A 15,096-nucleotide genomic window follows, 5' to 3' on the forward strand; every position below is an offset into this window, starting at 1 on the left:
GATGTTTCTCTCTCCCTTCCTCTCTCTAAAATCAATAAAAAACATATCCTCAGGGGAGTATTTTAAACATTCAAAAAAAGAAGAAGAAGAAGAAGAACATAAACTAGTATGTCTTTCATGAAAAGAAATGCGGTGAACTCTGCCAACATTTAAACTGCAGAAAACGTTTTACTCAGCAATTTCCCCTAGTCACTGGTCCTACAGGTGCCATACACATGACGCCATGAAAGGGTAGTCATTTCAACAGTGCCTGTAGTAGCAGAGGGTTGGAAACGACCTAAGTGTTCATCAACAGGGAACTGGGGACTGGTTAAATAAGCTCGGATACGTCCAGACAATGGTCCGCTGTGTGGCTGTGAAGAAAATGTGAAAGATCCAGGTGGACCCATATGGAATGACCTTCAAAATATATTGTCGAATGAAAATAGTAAGGTGCAAAACAGTGAGTATAGTATGCTTTGCATGAAAAACGTGCATGTGTAGGGATAGAATTTATGCTGTGTAAATGCACACGCGTTCATATATGTTTGTAAATGCATCTAATCTTTCTAACAGACTCATAGACAGACAGCAGTATGGTGATTACCAGGGGGCTAGGGGGCAGGGAGTGGTAGGAGAGGGAAAAGGGGAGATAAACGGTGATGGTAAGAGACTTGACTTGGTGTGGTGAACACATAATGCAATATACAGCTGATGTGTTGTAGAACTGTACACCAGAAACATGTAATTTTATTAATCAATGTCACCCTAAAAAATTCAATTTAAGAAAAAGAATATTTCTGACAGAATATACAAGAATATACTGGTAACAGTTGGGCTGAAGAGAAGTGTTGGAATGAAGGAGGGAGATTTATGTTTCATTGTTTACTTTGAATCATCTTTGTACATTACACATTCAAAAACATATTTAAGAATAATTTTATAGATATACAGAGAGAGAGTGATGAAGGAACGGTGGTTAAATGTTAATGTTGAAGATCTGTTGGTGGATTATATGGGAAATGTTTTTCTATTTTGAAGCTTTTCTGTATGTTTAAGATCATTTCAAAACAAAAGACTTCCAAAATTAATAAATTTAACTTCTAAATAAATAAGTATTCTCACAACCATCCTTTTATCCCTTTTTTACCACTGAGGAAATTGATACTCAGAGTTTCTGTGGCTTTACTGAAGTAAATAAGGAATTTTTTAAAATAAGTAAATATTTTTGAGTACCTAATATGTGCCAGACCCAGTGCTAGGCACCAAGGATACAAAAGTGAAAAGAAAGCAGAAAAGAAATACCCACGTGTAATAGAATGCCTGGTGGCAATAAGTGGGATGAGGAAAAGTAACGCAGAGTAGAGGAAGGAATGGTGGGAGGTGAGCTTTAGAGGGGGTGCCAGGGGCCTGTCTGAGGAGGTGATCCTGGAATCGAGTGTGTGAGGAAGAAGACCTGGAAGCAGAGTGTTCAAGGAGAGGGAACAGTGTGTGCAAAGGCCCTGAGGCAGGAGCTTGCTTTGTGCCGATGAGGAACAGTGAGGATACCAGTGTGGCTGGAGCAGGTCACAGAGGTAGGAGTGGAGACGAGGTCAGAGGGAGCAGACAGTAGGACCTATATGTAGGTCATGTAAGGACTTGGTTTTACTTTAAATGAGATGGAAGCCGTTGGAGGATGACATGGTCCAACGTAGGTTTTGAAAGACGCCCTCTGGCTGCTTTCGCTGTGGAGAACAGACTGTACCAGGCAAAGATGGAAGCAGGGGGACCAGTGAGGAGGCTGTTCAAATAACCCAGACAGGAAGTGATGGCTGGGACCAGGAGGGCAGCGGAGGGGTGATGAGAGGTGGCTGAACTCTGGACGTGTTCTGAAAGTAGGGCCAACAGAGTTTGCCGCTGGATTTGGACAAATGCAACAAATCCCGGAACTTTTTCTCTCCAGTGAGGGACTCTTTGCTTCTCTCTGAACAGAGTGAGGTTAGATTTTTAAGACCTAGCCCCTAGTGTACCTGCCCATACCCCTGCCAGCATGGAGAAGGTGGGGGTCCCAGTGTTCTTTGATGTCACAGCCTGGCCTCACCCGCTCCACCAGCCCCAGGGGAAAACCCGCCCCTCAGCCAGCTGGCAGGTGGACCTAAGGAAGTACTAAGAAAAAGTAAGATCCAGGCCTTTTTGGAAACCGTGGAGCTAATTTTAAAATACAATGTCGCTGGACCTAAAACTCTGAGCTGAGAAACTACATTTTACAAAAACTGAATTAACGAATAATGAGGCCGTTTCATAAATGGAGAAGTTTTCGCATTCACAAATTTTCAAGTCCCTAAAGATGCTTGAACTCACTTCATAGTCTCATGAAGCCTGAATCAAGATACTCCTGTATAGCAAATGTCTGAGTGAGAAAGATGACCTCTGCAGCAGGAGGGAATGACTCAGCACAGGAAACCGGAATATCTGCCATCTGAGCTCTAACCCTGGAGCCCCGATCCATTTTAATTCTGTATGCCTAGATTTCTCTCTCTATTTCTTATTCTCATTACAGTGGTCTCTTTAGCATTTCTTGTAATGCTGGCTTGGTGGTGATGAACTCCTTTAGCCTTTTTTTTATATATATATATTTTATTGATTTTTTTACAGAGAGGAAGGAAGAGGGATAGAGAGTTAGAAACATCGATGAGAGAGAAACATCGATCAGATGTGCCTGCAACCAAGTTACGTGCCCTTAACCAGAATTGAACCTGGGACCCTTGAGTCCGCAGGCCGACACTCTATCCACTGAGCCAAACCGGTTTTGGCAGCCTTTAGCCTTTTTTTGTCTGAGAAGCTCTTTATTTGACCATCTATTTTGAATGATAGCCTTGCTGGACATAGTAATCTTGGTCTCAGATCCTTGCTTTCCATTACCTTGAGTACTTCATGCCATTCCCTTCTGGCCTGTGGAGTTTCTGATGAGAGATCAGACCCATCCCACCTCCCCTCACTGCCTATAGACTAGAGTCTATCGAATATAGAGTAAACATTTTAGGCTTTGGGGCCATGTGACCTCTGTAGCAACTACTCACATCTGCTTTGTACTTCAAACAATAGTGCAAAAGGGGGGATATCTGTAATACTCCCAACAATAAGATTTAAAATAAAATAATAGTGCAAAGACAGCCATCGGCAATAGGTAAGCAGATGGGCCTGTCTGCATTCCAGTAAAACTCGATACAAAAACAGGCCTCCAGCTTCCAAACTCCAGTTTGCCTGCTGTTTCTCTAGGCCAGTGGTCGGCAAACTGCGGCTCGCGAGCCACATGCGGCTCTTTGGTCCCTTGAGTGTGGCTCCTCCACAAAATACCACGTGCGGGCGCGCGCGTACAGTGCGATTGAAACTTCGTGGCCCATGCGCAGAAGTCAGTTTTCGGCTCTCAAAAGAAATTTCAATTGTTGTACTGTTAATATTTGGCTCTGTTGACTAATGAGTTTGCCGACCACTGCTCTAGGCCAATAATTAGGGTCGAGTCTCAGCATTGCCCAAGCAGGAAAGTACAGTCCCTGGTGTGGAGGAAATAACTTGGCTGGTGTGTATTGGTAAGAACAGGGAAGCAGAAATGGGAGGTGATGTTGGGGGTATGGAACCGGGGCAGGAGAGAGGAGGAACACAGGGCTGGATAGAGACTGTTTTTATAGAGGCCTCTCTCTCTTGACTCAGGATTGAACACCCAGTCAAGCCCCCCAAGAGATGGTCCTAACACACTGCTGAGTTGGTCCTTAAATCTTAGGCGCAGTACTGGCCAACAGCCAATGAGGGGTGAATGCCGAAACTGCCTTAAAGACACCAGGGGGGGTTAGGAGGCTCAGAGTGGAAAGGAGAGAGAATGGACTCCCTGCATGAGAACCCACCAGCTCACCGTCTCCCCCACTTACCGCCCAGAAGACCCACCCTTCCCGAAGCAGCAGAGGCTGCACTGGTGAGAAGGACTCGGTGCTGGCTGGGGAAATGCTGTCGGCGGAGACGCCACAATCCTGCAGGAGCAGAGGCCACGTGGGCCACTGGCTCACCAGAGGCAAGGTGGGCACAGGCCTGAATGGCACGCAGGGCTCTGTGGCGGTGGTGTCCCAGGGTAAGGGAGATGAGCATTCCATGAGGATATTGCTTGACTTAGCCACACCGGATCAAGGGGTTGGGGAGCAGAGGCGGACTTCAGCCACTACGATGGAAAGTGGCCGCCTTTCACCCGGTTTTCACCAGACCCACTGCTTAAAGAGAAAGACCCACGATGCCATGGAAAGTGTATAAAATAAATATCTCCTCAGCTCTCCCCACAAGGTGCCCTCTGGCTACTTACCAGGATAGCTGTAGTGTGGGAAGGGAAAGACCAGATCTTTTGAGTCTATGGGATAGAGTCTGAGCTGACACTGGTTCCGGCTGGCCCAAGATACCATTCAGCCCTCCTTTTAGAGTAGGGGACATAGGCAGTCCTGCTGGGTTCATTTCAGAGCCCACTGGGTCTTGGTTACTTGCTAGCCCCTAAGTACAAAGTGGGATGGATAGAGTTAGCAGCTGGGAGAACCTCACACTGCTTCCCTAATCTACACTAATAAAAGAGCAATATGCAAATTGACCATCACTTCATGACACCCACCAGCCAATCAAGAGTGGGTATGCAAATTAACCCGACAAAGATGGAGGTGGCCCCGCCCCCCAGCCACTCCGGGCCTCTGGGTAGCATGCATGCAGGCGTGGGGCGGCCAGGTGGGGCCGGACACCTGCTATGAGGGGGAGGTCAGGGGGGTGGAGGGAGCTACAGGAGCGGCACTTCAGCCGGAGCCAAGACTGAAGGCGGCAGCCAGAGCGAAGGCCTGGGTCCCAGGTGCTGGAGGAAAACCGGTGCCAGCAGCCAGGGGAAGGAAGGCCTGTTGCACGAATCTTCATGCAACGGGCTTCTAGTCCTATAAAATAAGAGCCATTATGGAAAGAAGAACCAAGTAGGAGTCTCTAAAATTGTCCCACTAGTCAAGATAGTACATCAGAAGCAACACCACACATCCCAGGTGGAGCTGCAGCCATCAGTCCTACTCTCAAAGGTGCAAAGTAGCCCCAGCATATCCCACTCAGCCCGCCCTGTGCTGCTCCTGTAACAACCAAATGAAACATGGTGATTGATGGCTACCAGGTGGTAGCTCTAATTGCAGCCAATATGTCACATACCGTATCTTTACTGGAACAGTCTACCCAGCCCCTGATGATAAGAAGCTGATAATATGGCCATTGCATTCTTTTCAATCCACATCAGGAAAGACTATCATGCCAGTTAAGGTTTAAGTGGTCAGTGAACTGGGGCATGCTGGGGTGTTCCTCCTATGGGAAAGGACACCTTATTATACTGGGGACATCCTACCCCTAAAAAGAGGCCATTTTTGATTGGGAGGCGTGTATTAATGCTGCAGCCCGTGTATTGGGTGGCTTGGGAAGCTGCCATGTTTGAGTGGAGCCCAGAGTGAAAGAGGACTCTGTGAGGGGTCCGTGTTCTGGGACAAGCACTTGGGAAGTACGGCCCAGCATATCCCATAGTGCGAGAAGTATCCATGGGAGACAAGTAAACAGTGCCAAGTCTCTGGGAAGCCCAGTGGAGAGCCCTCATCTCAGACCCTGGGGTCAGGAGCAAAGCCATGCAGAGAGTGACCCAACATTTGAAGAGCAGTTCTTGGCCAAATTGCAAATTTGAGAGCAAATAAATGATTATTGTTTTAAGCCACTAAGTCCTGGGGTGGTTATTTATGAACAGACTAGAGGCCCAGTGCATGAAATCATGCACAGGTAGGGTCCCTAGGCCTGGCTGGCGATCAGGGCCTTCCGGCTGCCGGCCAGGGCCTTTCCTGCGTTCTGCGCCACCCCTTGGTGGTAAGCACATGTCATAGCAAGCGACCAAACTCCTGGTCTCCCGGTTGAACTCCCGAGGGGACATTTTGCATATTAGCCTTTTATATATATGCTAAGTGTCCCTCCTACCATCCGACTGGTCTCTATGACACGCACTGACCACCAGGGGGCAGATGCTCAATGCAGGAGCTGCCGAGCTGCAGTGACTTGGCAGCGGCAGTTCTCGGGTGACGCACCCCGAAACCAGAGAGGAGGGAGCCTGATTCCTCACAGGGCCACACAATTCCACCTTCAGCTGTGGGTTATGTTGTTGCTGAGGCACTGTTGGCCCTGAATCTGGTTTACTGCACACTTGCTTTTGCATTCCACACTCTGTATGACAGCAACTTTGCAGAGTGCCCTCTTGCACTCCGGGACCCCTCGGAGGATGTCAGAGAGCTGGTTTCGGCCCGATCCCCACAGGCCAGGCCAAGGGACCCCACCTGCTGAAGGGACCCCGCTCACTCCGCAGACACCAGTGAGGGACTGCAGGAGGTTGGCTCCAGGGCATGTCCAGCCCATCTTGCCCAGTCCCACCCTGCAGGCCACCTTCTAATTAATATCCTTTTAATGTGCACAAATCCATGCACTGGGTCACTAGTATGTAGATAATCAGAGCACACGTGTAAAAATACTTTGTTTTTTTTTAATGTTGTATAGTATTCCACTATAGAAAGATACACAATTGACATAGCTGCTCTCCTGTTATGAGCATTTAGGTTGTTTCCAGTTGGGGTCTGTTAATAATGTTGCCATGACCATATCTTTTGGTGGAAATCTGTACTCATTTCCTTGAGAACAAACATAGGATTACAATTCCTGGGTCATGAGGTCAAGCAGGAGGGGAGGCATCTGTAGAAGATGTTGCCAGTTTCCCAACGTAGTTGAAATATATTTCCACCAGCAAGGTATACGAACAACACATTGTACTTTTCAAAAAATGTTTTTATTGATTTCAGAGAGGGAGAGGGCGAGAGAGAGAGACATAAATAATGAGAATCATTGATCAGCTGCCTCCTGCATTCCCTCTACTGGGGATCAAGCCCACAACCCAGGCATGTACCCTGACTGGGAATCAAACCTCCTGGTTCATGGTCGAACCTCAACCACTGAGCAACACTGGCCAGGCCACTTGTCAGCACGTTGCATTGTCAGCCTTTTTCATCTATTCATTCCGGTGGGTGTCTAGTGGTATCTTCTTGTGGTTTTATTTGCATTTCCCCACCAAGTAATGATGTTAAGCTACAATGTGTTCTTTACTAAAAAAGACCACACAGCAAACCAAAATATTGACAATGGTGATCTTTGCAGAGGTGTGATGATTTATTTTTTATATTTTGCTCTTGTTTGTCTGTTTTCTGCCTGATAGTCCTTCTTTTGCTAAGCTTTTTTAAAATTTAAATGCTTAATTTTTTAAATGATAAAAACAACCAAAGAAATTAAAAAAAAACACACCACCTCTGCCTACTTATTCTTAAAAATAACAAGGTATATTTACAAGTAAAGTTTCCAAGAAATATTTATTGAGCACCTGCTGTATATCCAGCACTGGGGGATGGGGGAGGGGGGCTGTGAGGGACACAGAGCAATACAGGATGTAGCCCCGGCCCTGTAGAGATGCACAGTCTAGTAAAGACAGGAGGACCAGGAGAACACAGTCCAGGACAGCGTGTTACAGGAGCTGGGAGGGGGTGGGGCAGACCCACTAAGTGCTTCGGTGCCTCTGGGGGCTCAGTGTTCAGCACCAGGAAAGATAACACAACTCCCAGGCCCGTTGTCAGCCCACTTGTGAGCCCGGTCCACAGCCTCTCTCCCACCATTTCAAACACCTGACTTCTTGCTCAGCTGCTATTCAAAGTGCAGTGAATGGGAGAGGGTGGAGCAGAGGGGAAGGCCCTTGGATGAGTTCCAGCGGCTGGTGTCACTCCCTTCTAGAAATATCTGCTTCCCCCACCCACACATCCCTCTCAGAGAGAGATCACCACTCACAGAGGCCTGCTGACCACCCCGGACCCTACCCTCAGAGCTGAGAGGAGGGGCACCCACTGCTCCAGCTACCTGAGGTAGACCCTGCCCTTCAGTCTGTTGAGTTGGGGGGACAGGCACCCCAGAGCAGCTGCCCAGGTTTGGGAGAGGATTAGAGGGGGAGGGGAAAGAAGTAGAGAGGGACTTGGGCTGGAAAATCGAGGCACCCGGGCAGGAAGGAGCATGAGGGAGGCTGGTGCTTTGCTACGGGGTCCTGCCTCCCCCTGCCCTCACAGGACAGAATGGGTACCAGGAGGGTGCCAGTCCCCACCCCAGTTCCAGCAGTGCCCACTGCAAGGTCACCCTGCCCACCCTTAGAGGAGGCGAGGGGACTCCAAAGTTTGGATGACGCCCCCATGCTGCTGGGCTTCTTCAAAGTTCGATCTCTTTACTCCTCCCGGGGTCAGGAACTGGGTCTGAGAGTGAAGGAGCAGAATTTCATACCATCCGTGAAGCAGGGAACAGAGAGAGCGAGCCAGGCCCCTCCCAAGCACCACCCAGCAGATGAGGGTCAGGCTGGCCCCACCTTACCTCCGGGAGAGAAGAAATAGTGAGTGGAGGAGGAGGAGGTTTTAAATAATAGTTTGCATAATAAAAATACCTGGCAACCGAATAGGCCTATCATTCCGCTGTCTGTTTTCTTTAAATAATTCTAATGCCAGCAGCGGGTGGGGTGGGAGGGTGGTGGCGATCAGGCTATGTACATGAGGAGGAGTTTAAATTAAAACAGACATAATAATTAAGACACACAAACTAAAGGACTAAGGCACAAGGTGTAGAGCGGGCCTGCAGGAGGCCGTGTTTCCAGGAGCGAGAGGCTTCCCGTGGGCGGGTTAGGGCCTCCTCTTGGAGAAGATCAGCCGGCGTTTGGAGTGATAAAAATCTAAGGGAAGAGAGCAAGAGGTCAGCCAGGCCAGGAGAGAGAGGCCACTGAGAGCCACCAACCAGGCAAACTGCAGAGGGGCCACGACCCCTCCCACACTGCCAAGTACAGGGAAGAACTCCGGCACCTCCCCCCACTCCAGGGCGTTACCCAGCAGCCCGCTTCACAGACGTGACTGGCAATGGGGCCAGCATCCCTGGGCCTGCTCTAACCCAAGCTACCCAAAACCGTGACCACAAGTCCTATGTGGTTATTTAAATGAACTAAAAGAAAATAAAATGAAAAGTTCCCTTCCTCAGTCACACTAGCCACACATCAAGAGCTCCGCAGCGCTAGATGGCTGGTACACTGCATGTGCATCCGAGTTCTGGGGCAGCCTGCTCTATGCACACCTTCAGATCACCCAGGAGGGGCTCTGCACAGCGCCGGGGCCATATAACGTTAGCTATTGCTATTGTCCTTTCTGTTAGTTCCGACCCAGCTGCAGATTTGCTGTGGGATTCTTGGCTGCATCTCACTGAGCCTCAGTGTCCTCACCGGTAAATGAGGGTAACGCTGGTATGCTGCTCTAAGGATTAAATGAAATGATCTCTATAAAGGCTTTGGTCCAGGCCTGGCCTAGTAAGTGCTTAATGTCAACATGGCTCATACATTCTTCATCAAGCACCTACTATGTGTCAGATACCATTCTAGGTGCTAGGGATTCAGCCATGAACCAGAGAGACATAGATCCGTTTCTCGTGGAGATAATATCCCAGTCGGGGAGACGGATAATATCAAGATAAAGAAATGGCTATTGACAGTAAAAAGTACCAAAAGAACAAAATAGGCAGGGCAGAGGGACAGGCAGTGTGTGTGTGTGATGGGGGGAAGGGGAGTTTAGTCTGGACAGAGCAGCCAGGAAATTACTATCATTAGTTTCCTCTTCATTGCAAATTCACTATGGGTCTTTAGGAAAACCTACCTCTCTGAACCTGTCTCCCTGCCTGTAAAAGGGTGGCAAGAATGTCACACAGATCGTTACAAGGACTAAATGAAATCCACCTTAGAAATTCAGTGAAGGGCTAGCATTCGATAAATGTTCCAAATAAGGGATAGCTAGCTGGTCCTGGCTGTGTGACCTCAGGCAAGTTACTACCCCTCTCTGAGCCTGTTTCCCCCTCATAATGAGCACACTGGACCAGACAGGTCAGCCCTGGCACCATGAATTCTAAGTCGTGGTCCCTTGCAGTGTCATCCCCTGCATCTGTCCTCACCTGTCATGCTGGTCTGCCGGCGTTTGCGACCCTGAGATGCGCTAGGCCCACCGGGGGACCCCTCAGGCTGCTCAGGGGAGCGAGGCACGAGGGTGCAGGACAGTGACAGGTCCACGTGGTCCTCCTGAGCTGTCCCCTGCAGCAGGGCCGGGGAGCTGCTGGACCGCTTGCTTCTTCCCAGGCTGTCCTGGGCCCTCCTCGGCCCTGAGGGCAGGTAGAGCTTGGGCAGGTCCAGGCTCCACACCCGCTCCCAGGCGAAGTCGCCGTCCAGCGGTGTCTCGGTGACAAAGTCGAAGTTCCATCGATCGCAGGCCTCCTGCACACAGCTGGCCATTAGAGCATCGCAGTCTCGCTGAAGCTGCTCACTGTCCACTGGGCCGAACAGGCGACGGCAGGCCCTGCTGCCGCGGGGGATCGGGCGGGCATCCCGGGACGGCTCGGACATGGTGCCTGCAGCTGAGACACAAGGAACGCCCTGGTCACTCGGGAAACGGGCCCCTCCCGTACCAGGCCGTGCTTTGCTCTTGCGAGGCCTTCCTACTAGAACAGGAGGTGGGAGGGTGTCCATGGCTCCTTCCAGCTGCTTTCCCACCACCTGCTTCCCAACAGACACTGGGTGGGGGCAGAGCTCAGCCAGCATGGCACCCCAGGGTGACTGGGAGAGACAGCAGCTAAAGGGCAAGCTTATGTCAACAAAGTTTATTGCAATGGCAGGGATCAAGGGCCTGTTTACCATCCAGTATTATCAGCTAAAATCAATTTACTTTCCCCCCTGAGGTGTCCCTCATGGGTGTGAATGCCCCAAGTACGTGTGAATTTCGAGTCCAGTTCCCCAGCCTTGGCCAGGTCAGTTCCCCAATGAATGGACAGGCTGACACAGCTCCTCCAGCCTCCTGAATCCCTTCCCAGGTGCCCATGTGGGATAACCCTGCTCTAACACTTAAAAGTACTCTGGACTTTTGGAGAAAAACACCTGGGATCTAGGCCTACCTTTGCTGCTTACTATCTAAGCTTTAAAAAAGTCACTTAATGTTTCTGGGCCTCAGTTTCCTCAACTGTGAAATGGGCTCTATGGGAGTTTCAAGAGGATGGCTGTTGAAGCATGATCAAGCAAATGTCCAGGGAGTCTTTCTAGGCAAGGCGGGTGGCAGAGAGTTAGCAGGCTGTATCTCGTGGTTAAGAGAGAGGGCTATGGCGCAGGACTGCCTGGGTGGGAATCCAGGCTCTGCTGGTTGACCCTGGACAAGTGGCTTAACTTCTCTGGGCTCTATTTTCCTCATCTGTAAAATGGAGACAATAATAGTAAACATCTCAGAGGACAGGTGTGAGGATGAACTGAGGAGAGAATGTGCTTAGAGCAGCACCTGGGATATAGAAGTGCTTGGAAAACAGAAGTATTATTGTTTCTCTCTGCCTTCAGTTCTGGCTGAGCCTCCACCCAGACAGCAGCTGACAGGTGCTGTCGGCTGGGCCTTTCACAGGGATGTCATCAGCAAGTGGCCTGGGGCTGAGGAGGAGCTGGGCTGGGCAAGGCAGAGCTGATTTCTCCCAGGCTGAGCCACATCCTGCCAGGCCCATGGTGACTGAAGTCTAGACTGCCTTGAAGCCCCTGCCCCATGTTGTCTGCATCCAAGGAACCCGTTCTGCAGGCAAAGAAAATTAGAGGCCGGTCTCCCCGGTTCCTCTCCTCCCACTTCAGGGAGCACTGGCACTCCCTGCCTGCCCTGCTCTGGCCTGACTCCAGGGCTGAGGCTGCACTGGGTTTTCCTGGGGACAAGTCCTGATTTGCAGGCTCTGAAGGCAAACGCTTTGCTGAGGGATCTCCTGGGGCAGGAGCCTGGACCGGTGACACACCTGCTGCTCCCCATTCCACCCCTCGCCATGAGTGCAGCCCACATCTCGGCTGATGGGGAGGGGAGGCACTTGGTGATCTCAGACCAAGCTTAAAGGGCAGAAGAGACAGGATACTTGCCCCCAAACCATACAACTAAAAATGGTCAAAGGCCACTGCCCCAAAGAGGAGTTACACAGTGCAGAGCCTTCAAATAACCTTTGCCCGCTGTCTTCAGGGCAAGGATTGAAATTTATTTGTATATTTTTACATGCCAGGGCTGTTCTAAGAAGTTTCCAAATATTAACTTTCCTAAAATGTGGGTATACTAGTTCTTTTTTACAGAAGAGGTAACCAAGGCTCAGAGAAGTTAAGAAACTTTCCCAAGGTCACACAGCTCACCAGTAGCACAGCCAGGATTTGAACCCATGCCTATTTACCCTAGTGCAGTGCTCTGGTGTTGAACTCTACTCCCTCACTAATTTCCAAGGTTTCAGAAAGGCTGGTTGGAATCACTTGGGGAGCTTTATCAAAATGTAGATCCATAGGCCCCTCCCTCCCCAGACAAACTTAATTCAAATTGAAGGGGATTTAAGCAAGTCTTTGCCAGTTCCCAGAGGGGCACACAGCGGGGACACACAGGGACGCTGAAATGAACATCCTAGACCTCGGTGCCTCGGGGCAAGAGCCCGGGCTCTTATCAGGAAGCTGGATATTCCTTGGCTTCTAGGAGCGAGGACGGGACCCTAATCCAGGCAGCGACCCTCTCTCCTTCTACCACCCCTGCCTGCCCTTATGGCTCAGCTAGGGGCCCCATCGAAATCTGCTCTCGCCCCCATTATCATAACTCCCAGCTCAGAGAAACTCACAAACACAAACCCTGGTTTTACAAACAAGAAACTGATAATAGATAGCCTTCTTCGTTGGCCTTCGTGCTTTAGACTTCAACCAATTTTAACTCCCGAGTAAATAGTAAACACTCAGTAAGCTCTGCTGAGCCAATGGGGTGCTCTTTTTAGGGGCCGTTGGAGGGCGTGGAGGGGGGGGTGGCGACCTGTGATGAGCCCTGGAGGGGCCGCGGGAGGAAAGGCGGGCGAAGCCGCCTTCCGCGGGAAAGCCTGTGCTGTTCGCGGCGGGGCCGGAAGGGGGCGCTAGCCTCCAGGAAATCACGCGTGGGGGGGAGGTTTTTTTGGTTGGGAAGTGAGCCTTGGACTTGGACGGCGGAGGGAGTTGTGATGAGTCAGTTTCCTGCAAAGCGCTCCCTGCCCGCCAAAACTCCGCTTCCACTCCGGCTGCGCGTCACTCCCAGCTGTGGGGGGGAGGGAGGGGCGCGAACACGTCACGCTGACCCAGCCAGGCTTCCGAAACCACCCGGCTGTTGGGAAACCGCGCGCTCTGGCGCCATCTGTCACTCACACTCACACACAGCGCGCGCACACGCACGCACTCACATACACACACATTCACACACACGCATTCACACACACCACACACGCACTCACATACACACACACGCACTCACACACACCACACACGCACTCACATACGCGCACAGGCGCGCAGGGATCTGGTCCCTCCACCTTATCTCCACGCCCAAAGTCCGGCTGAGTCAGATCCCTGGAAAATAAAAATAGACGGGAGCAAAGAAAACAAAACAGCCCGAAAGTCCTCCCCGAAACGCGACCTGGAGGGCGGGGAGGCGGGCGCTGCCTGGACGCCCTGAAGTGCCAAACCCAGTTCCAAGATTCTTTCTTCGGGAGGAGGGCAGAGTGCCCCCCGACCTGGTCGCGGGACAGCGGCGGCACCCGAAGGGCCCTCCCGCTGGGCTCAGCCCGTGGCCTTCGGAGGGGGGTTCTGGGCTGGCCCGGCCCCCCCCCCCAAGCCCCTGACGCAGCGCCCCGCAAAGCCTCGCTCTCCGAGTTTCGACCCCACCCCGCGTCCCATCAGGCGACACCGCACATCCAGGGCTCCGCTGTGCAGAACCCACTCCGCCCCGCAGCCCGCCGCCCCCGGAGGGCAGGCTGGGCCGGGGCGGGGCGGCGCGGCGGTGGGAGAGGTGCGTGGGGCCCCAGCGCTTCCCGATTGACTGGCTGCAGCGAGCCCACCCGCGCGGGGCCGTGGCTCTGGGGCGCGGGGCGGGGACCGGACGCCTGGTCCTGGACCTCCGGCGTCCCGGCCTCCCCGGGAACACAGTGCCAACCAAATGGGTCACTGTGCTGACGGGGGACGGGCCTGCGAGGGGCGAGGCCGGGGACTTCTGGGGCGCCCCTGCCCCGCAGCCTGGGGGTGTTCTGTACTCAGCCGGCCCATCCCGGAGTCTCCTGGTCCCCGCGAGTCACCTCCTCGCTGGCCCCTAAGGGACATGCCCCAATTTATATCCACGAGCTGGGGACACAGCCCGCGCGACCTTAGTGCCCAACCGGGCTGCGGACCCCACGGCCTCGGGGACCCCGACCTCAGCGGCGGGGCGGGGATGGGTCCGAAAGCCGCCCGGGAGCGGGTCCCAGAAGAACCTGCTGCGCTGGGCGCTCCCACCCAGCGGCCCGGCGCGGACAGTGGCTTCACCCCACTCCGCGAGCCCGCCGCGCCCGTCCACGCCCTCCGCGCCCCGACTTTCCAGGGAAAGGGCCGTGGCAACGGGTCCCTCGTATTCGCGTCCCTCTCCCCGCCCAGGGTCTCCGGCACATCCCGATTCCCGTCCCACGCGCAAATCCAAGATCCACGCACGTCCTTCACCTGTGGACTCAGCACGCACACACCCGTGGACACACATACGCGCGGGCTCCCAGCTCAGCGCCCAGCCCAGCCCGGGTCCGTCCCAGTGGCCGCGGCTTCCTCACCTCCGACGGTGTCTGCGTCTCGCGAATGAAACCGGCTCCGGATCCCAAGCTGCCACCCGAGCAGCTGCTCACCTCTCAGCTGCCGCCGCCCGGCGCTCAGCTGGCTTATAAACTGTCAGGGGCGGGACCGGCTGCTCCGGCCACAGCGCCGGCACCGCCCTCCCCCGGGACACCCGCCCCTCCCCTGCACCCGGCTGAGCACTAAGTCCCTCCCTTGTGTCCTGGGACCGAGGTTCCCTCCTCCTTGTACCCTGAGTCGGAGTCGTGCGCTTGCCCTTTTCCCCCACGAACTGAGCCACCAATGTGGGTTTTTTTGGTTGGGAAGTGAGTTGGCACTCCCCAGGAGGGATGGCACTGTTAAGATAAGACCCCTTTCTGACC

The 15,096-nt window shown here is 52.5% G+C and overlaps 1 protein-coding gene across 4 annotated transcripts; it reads right to left on the reverse strand.

Annotated features, from left to right (window-relative positions):
* Nucleotides 1-6,528: 6,528 nt before the first annotated feature.
* On the reverse strand, nt 6,529-14,814 carry CDKN1A (cyclin dependent kinase inhibitor 1A). 4 transcript variants are annotated; one of them, XR_013960349.1, is made up of 4 exons: nt 14,716-14,814; nt 10,045-10,500; nt 8,338-8,788; nt 6,815-7,996 (listed from the first exon to the last, which is right to left on the reverse strand). XR_013960349.1 is itself a non-coding variant. In XM_080663785.1 (3 exons), the coding sequence occupies exons 2-3, from the start codon at nt 10,487-10,489 to the stop codon at nt 8,739-8,741; spliced, it is 495 nt and encodes a 164-aa protein (XP_080519911.1). In that variant the 5' UTR covers nt 10,490-10,500; nt 14,716-14,814; the 3' UTR covers nt 6,529-8,738. The 4 variants fall into 4 exon arrangements, 2 of the variants coding, with proteins under 2 accessions (XP_080519911.1, XP_080519910.1); XR_013960350.1 differs by having other exon boundaries at nt 7,383-7,906; nt 8,610-8,788; XM_080663785.1 differs by having other exon boundaries at nt 6,529-8,788.
* Between the last annotated feature and the right edge of the window lie 282 nt (nt 14,815-15,096).

This window comes from Plecotus auritus, assembly GCF_963455305.1.
Source record: "Plecotus auritus genome assembly, chromosome: 4".
NCBI lineage: Eukaryota > Metazoa > Chordata > Mammalia > Chiroptera > Vespertilionidae > Plecotus > Plecotus auritus.

Excerpts from the sequence above, each read along its gene's own strand:
- CDKN1A (XM_080663784.1), bottom strand. The coding sequence starts at position 14,648 with ATGTGTGTCCACGGGTGTGTGCGTGCTGAGTCCACAG. Across the intron at positions 10,501-14,611 it reads TGTGCGTGCTGAGTCCACAG|CTGCAGGCACCATGTCCGAG; the intron begins GTGAAGGACGTG and ends CTTGTGTCTCAG. Across the intron at positions 8,789-10,044 it reads CCGGCAGACCAGCATGACAG|ATTTTTATCACTCCAAACGC; the intron begins GTGAGGACAGAT and ends CTCTTCCCTTAG.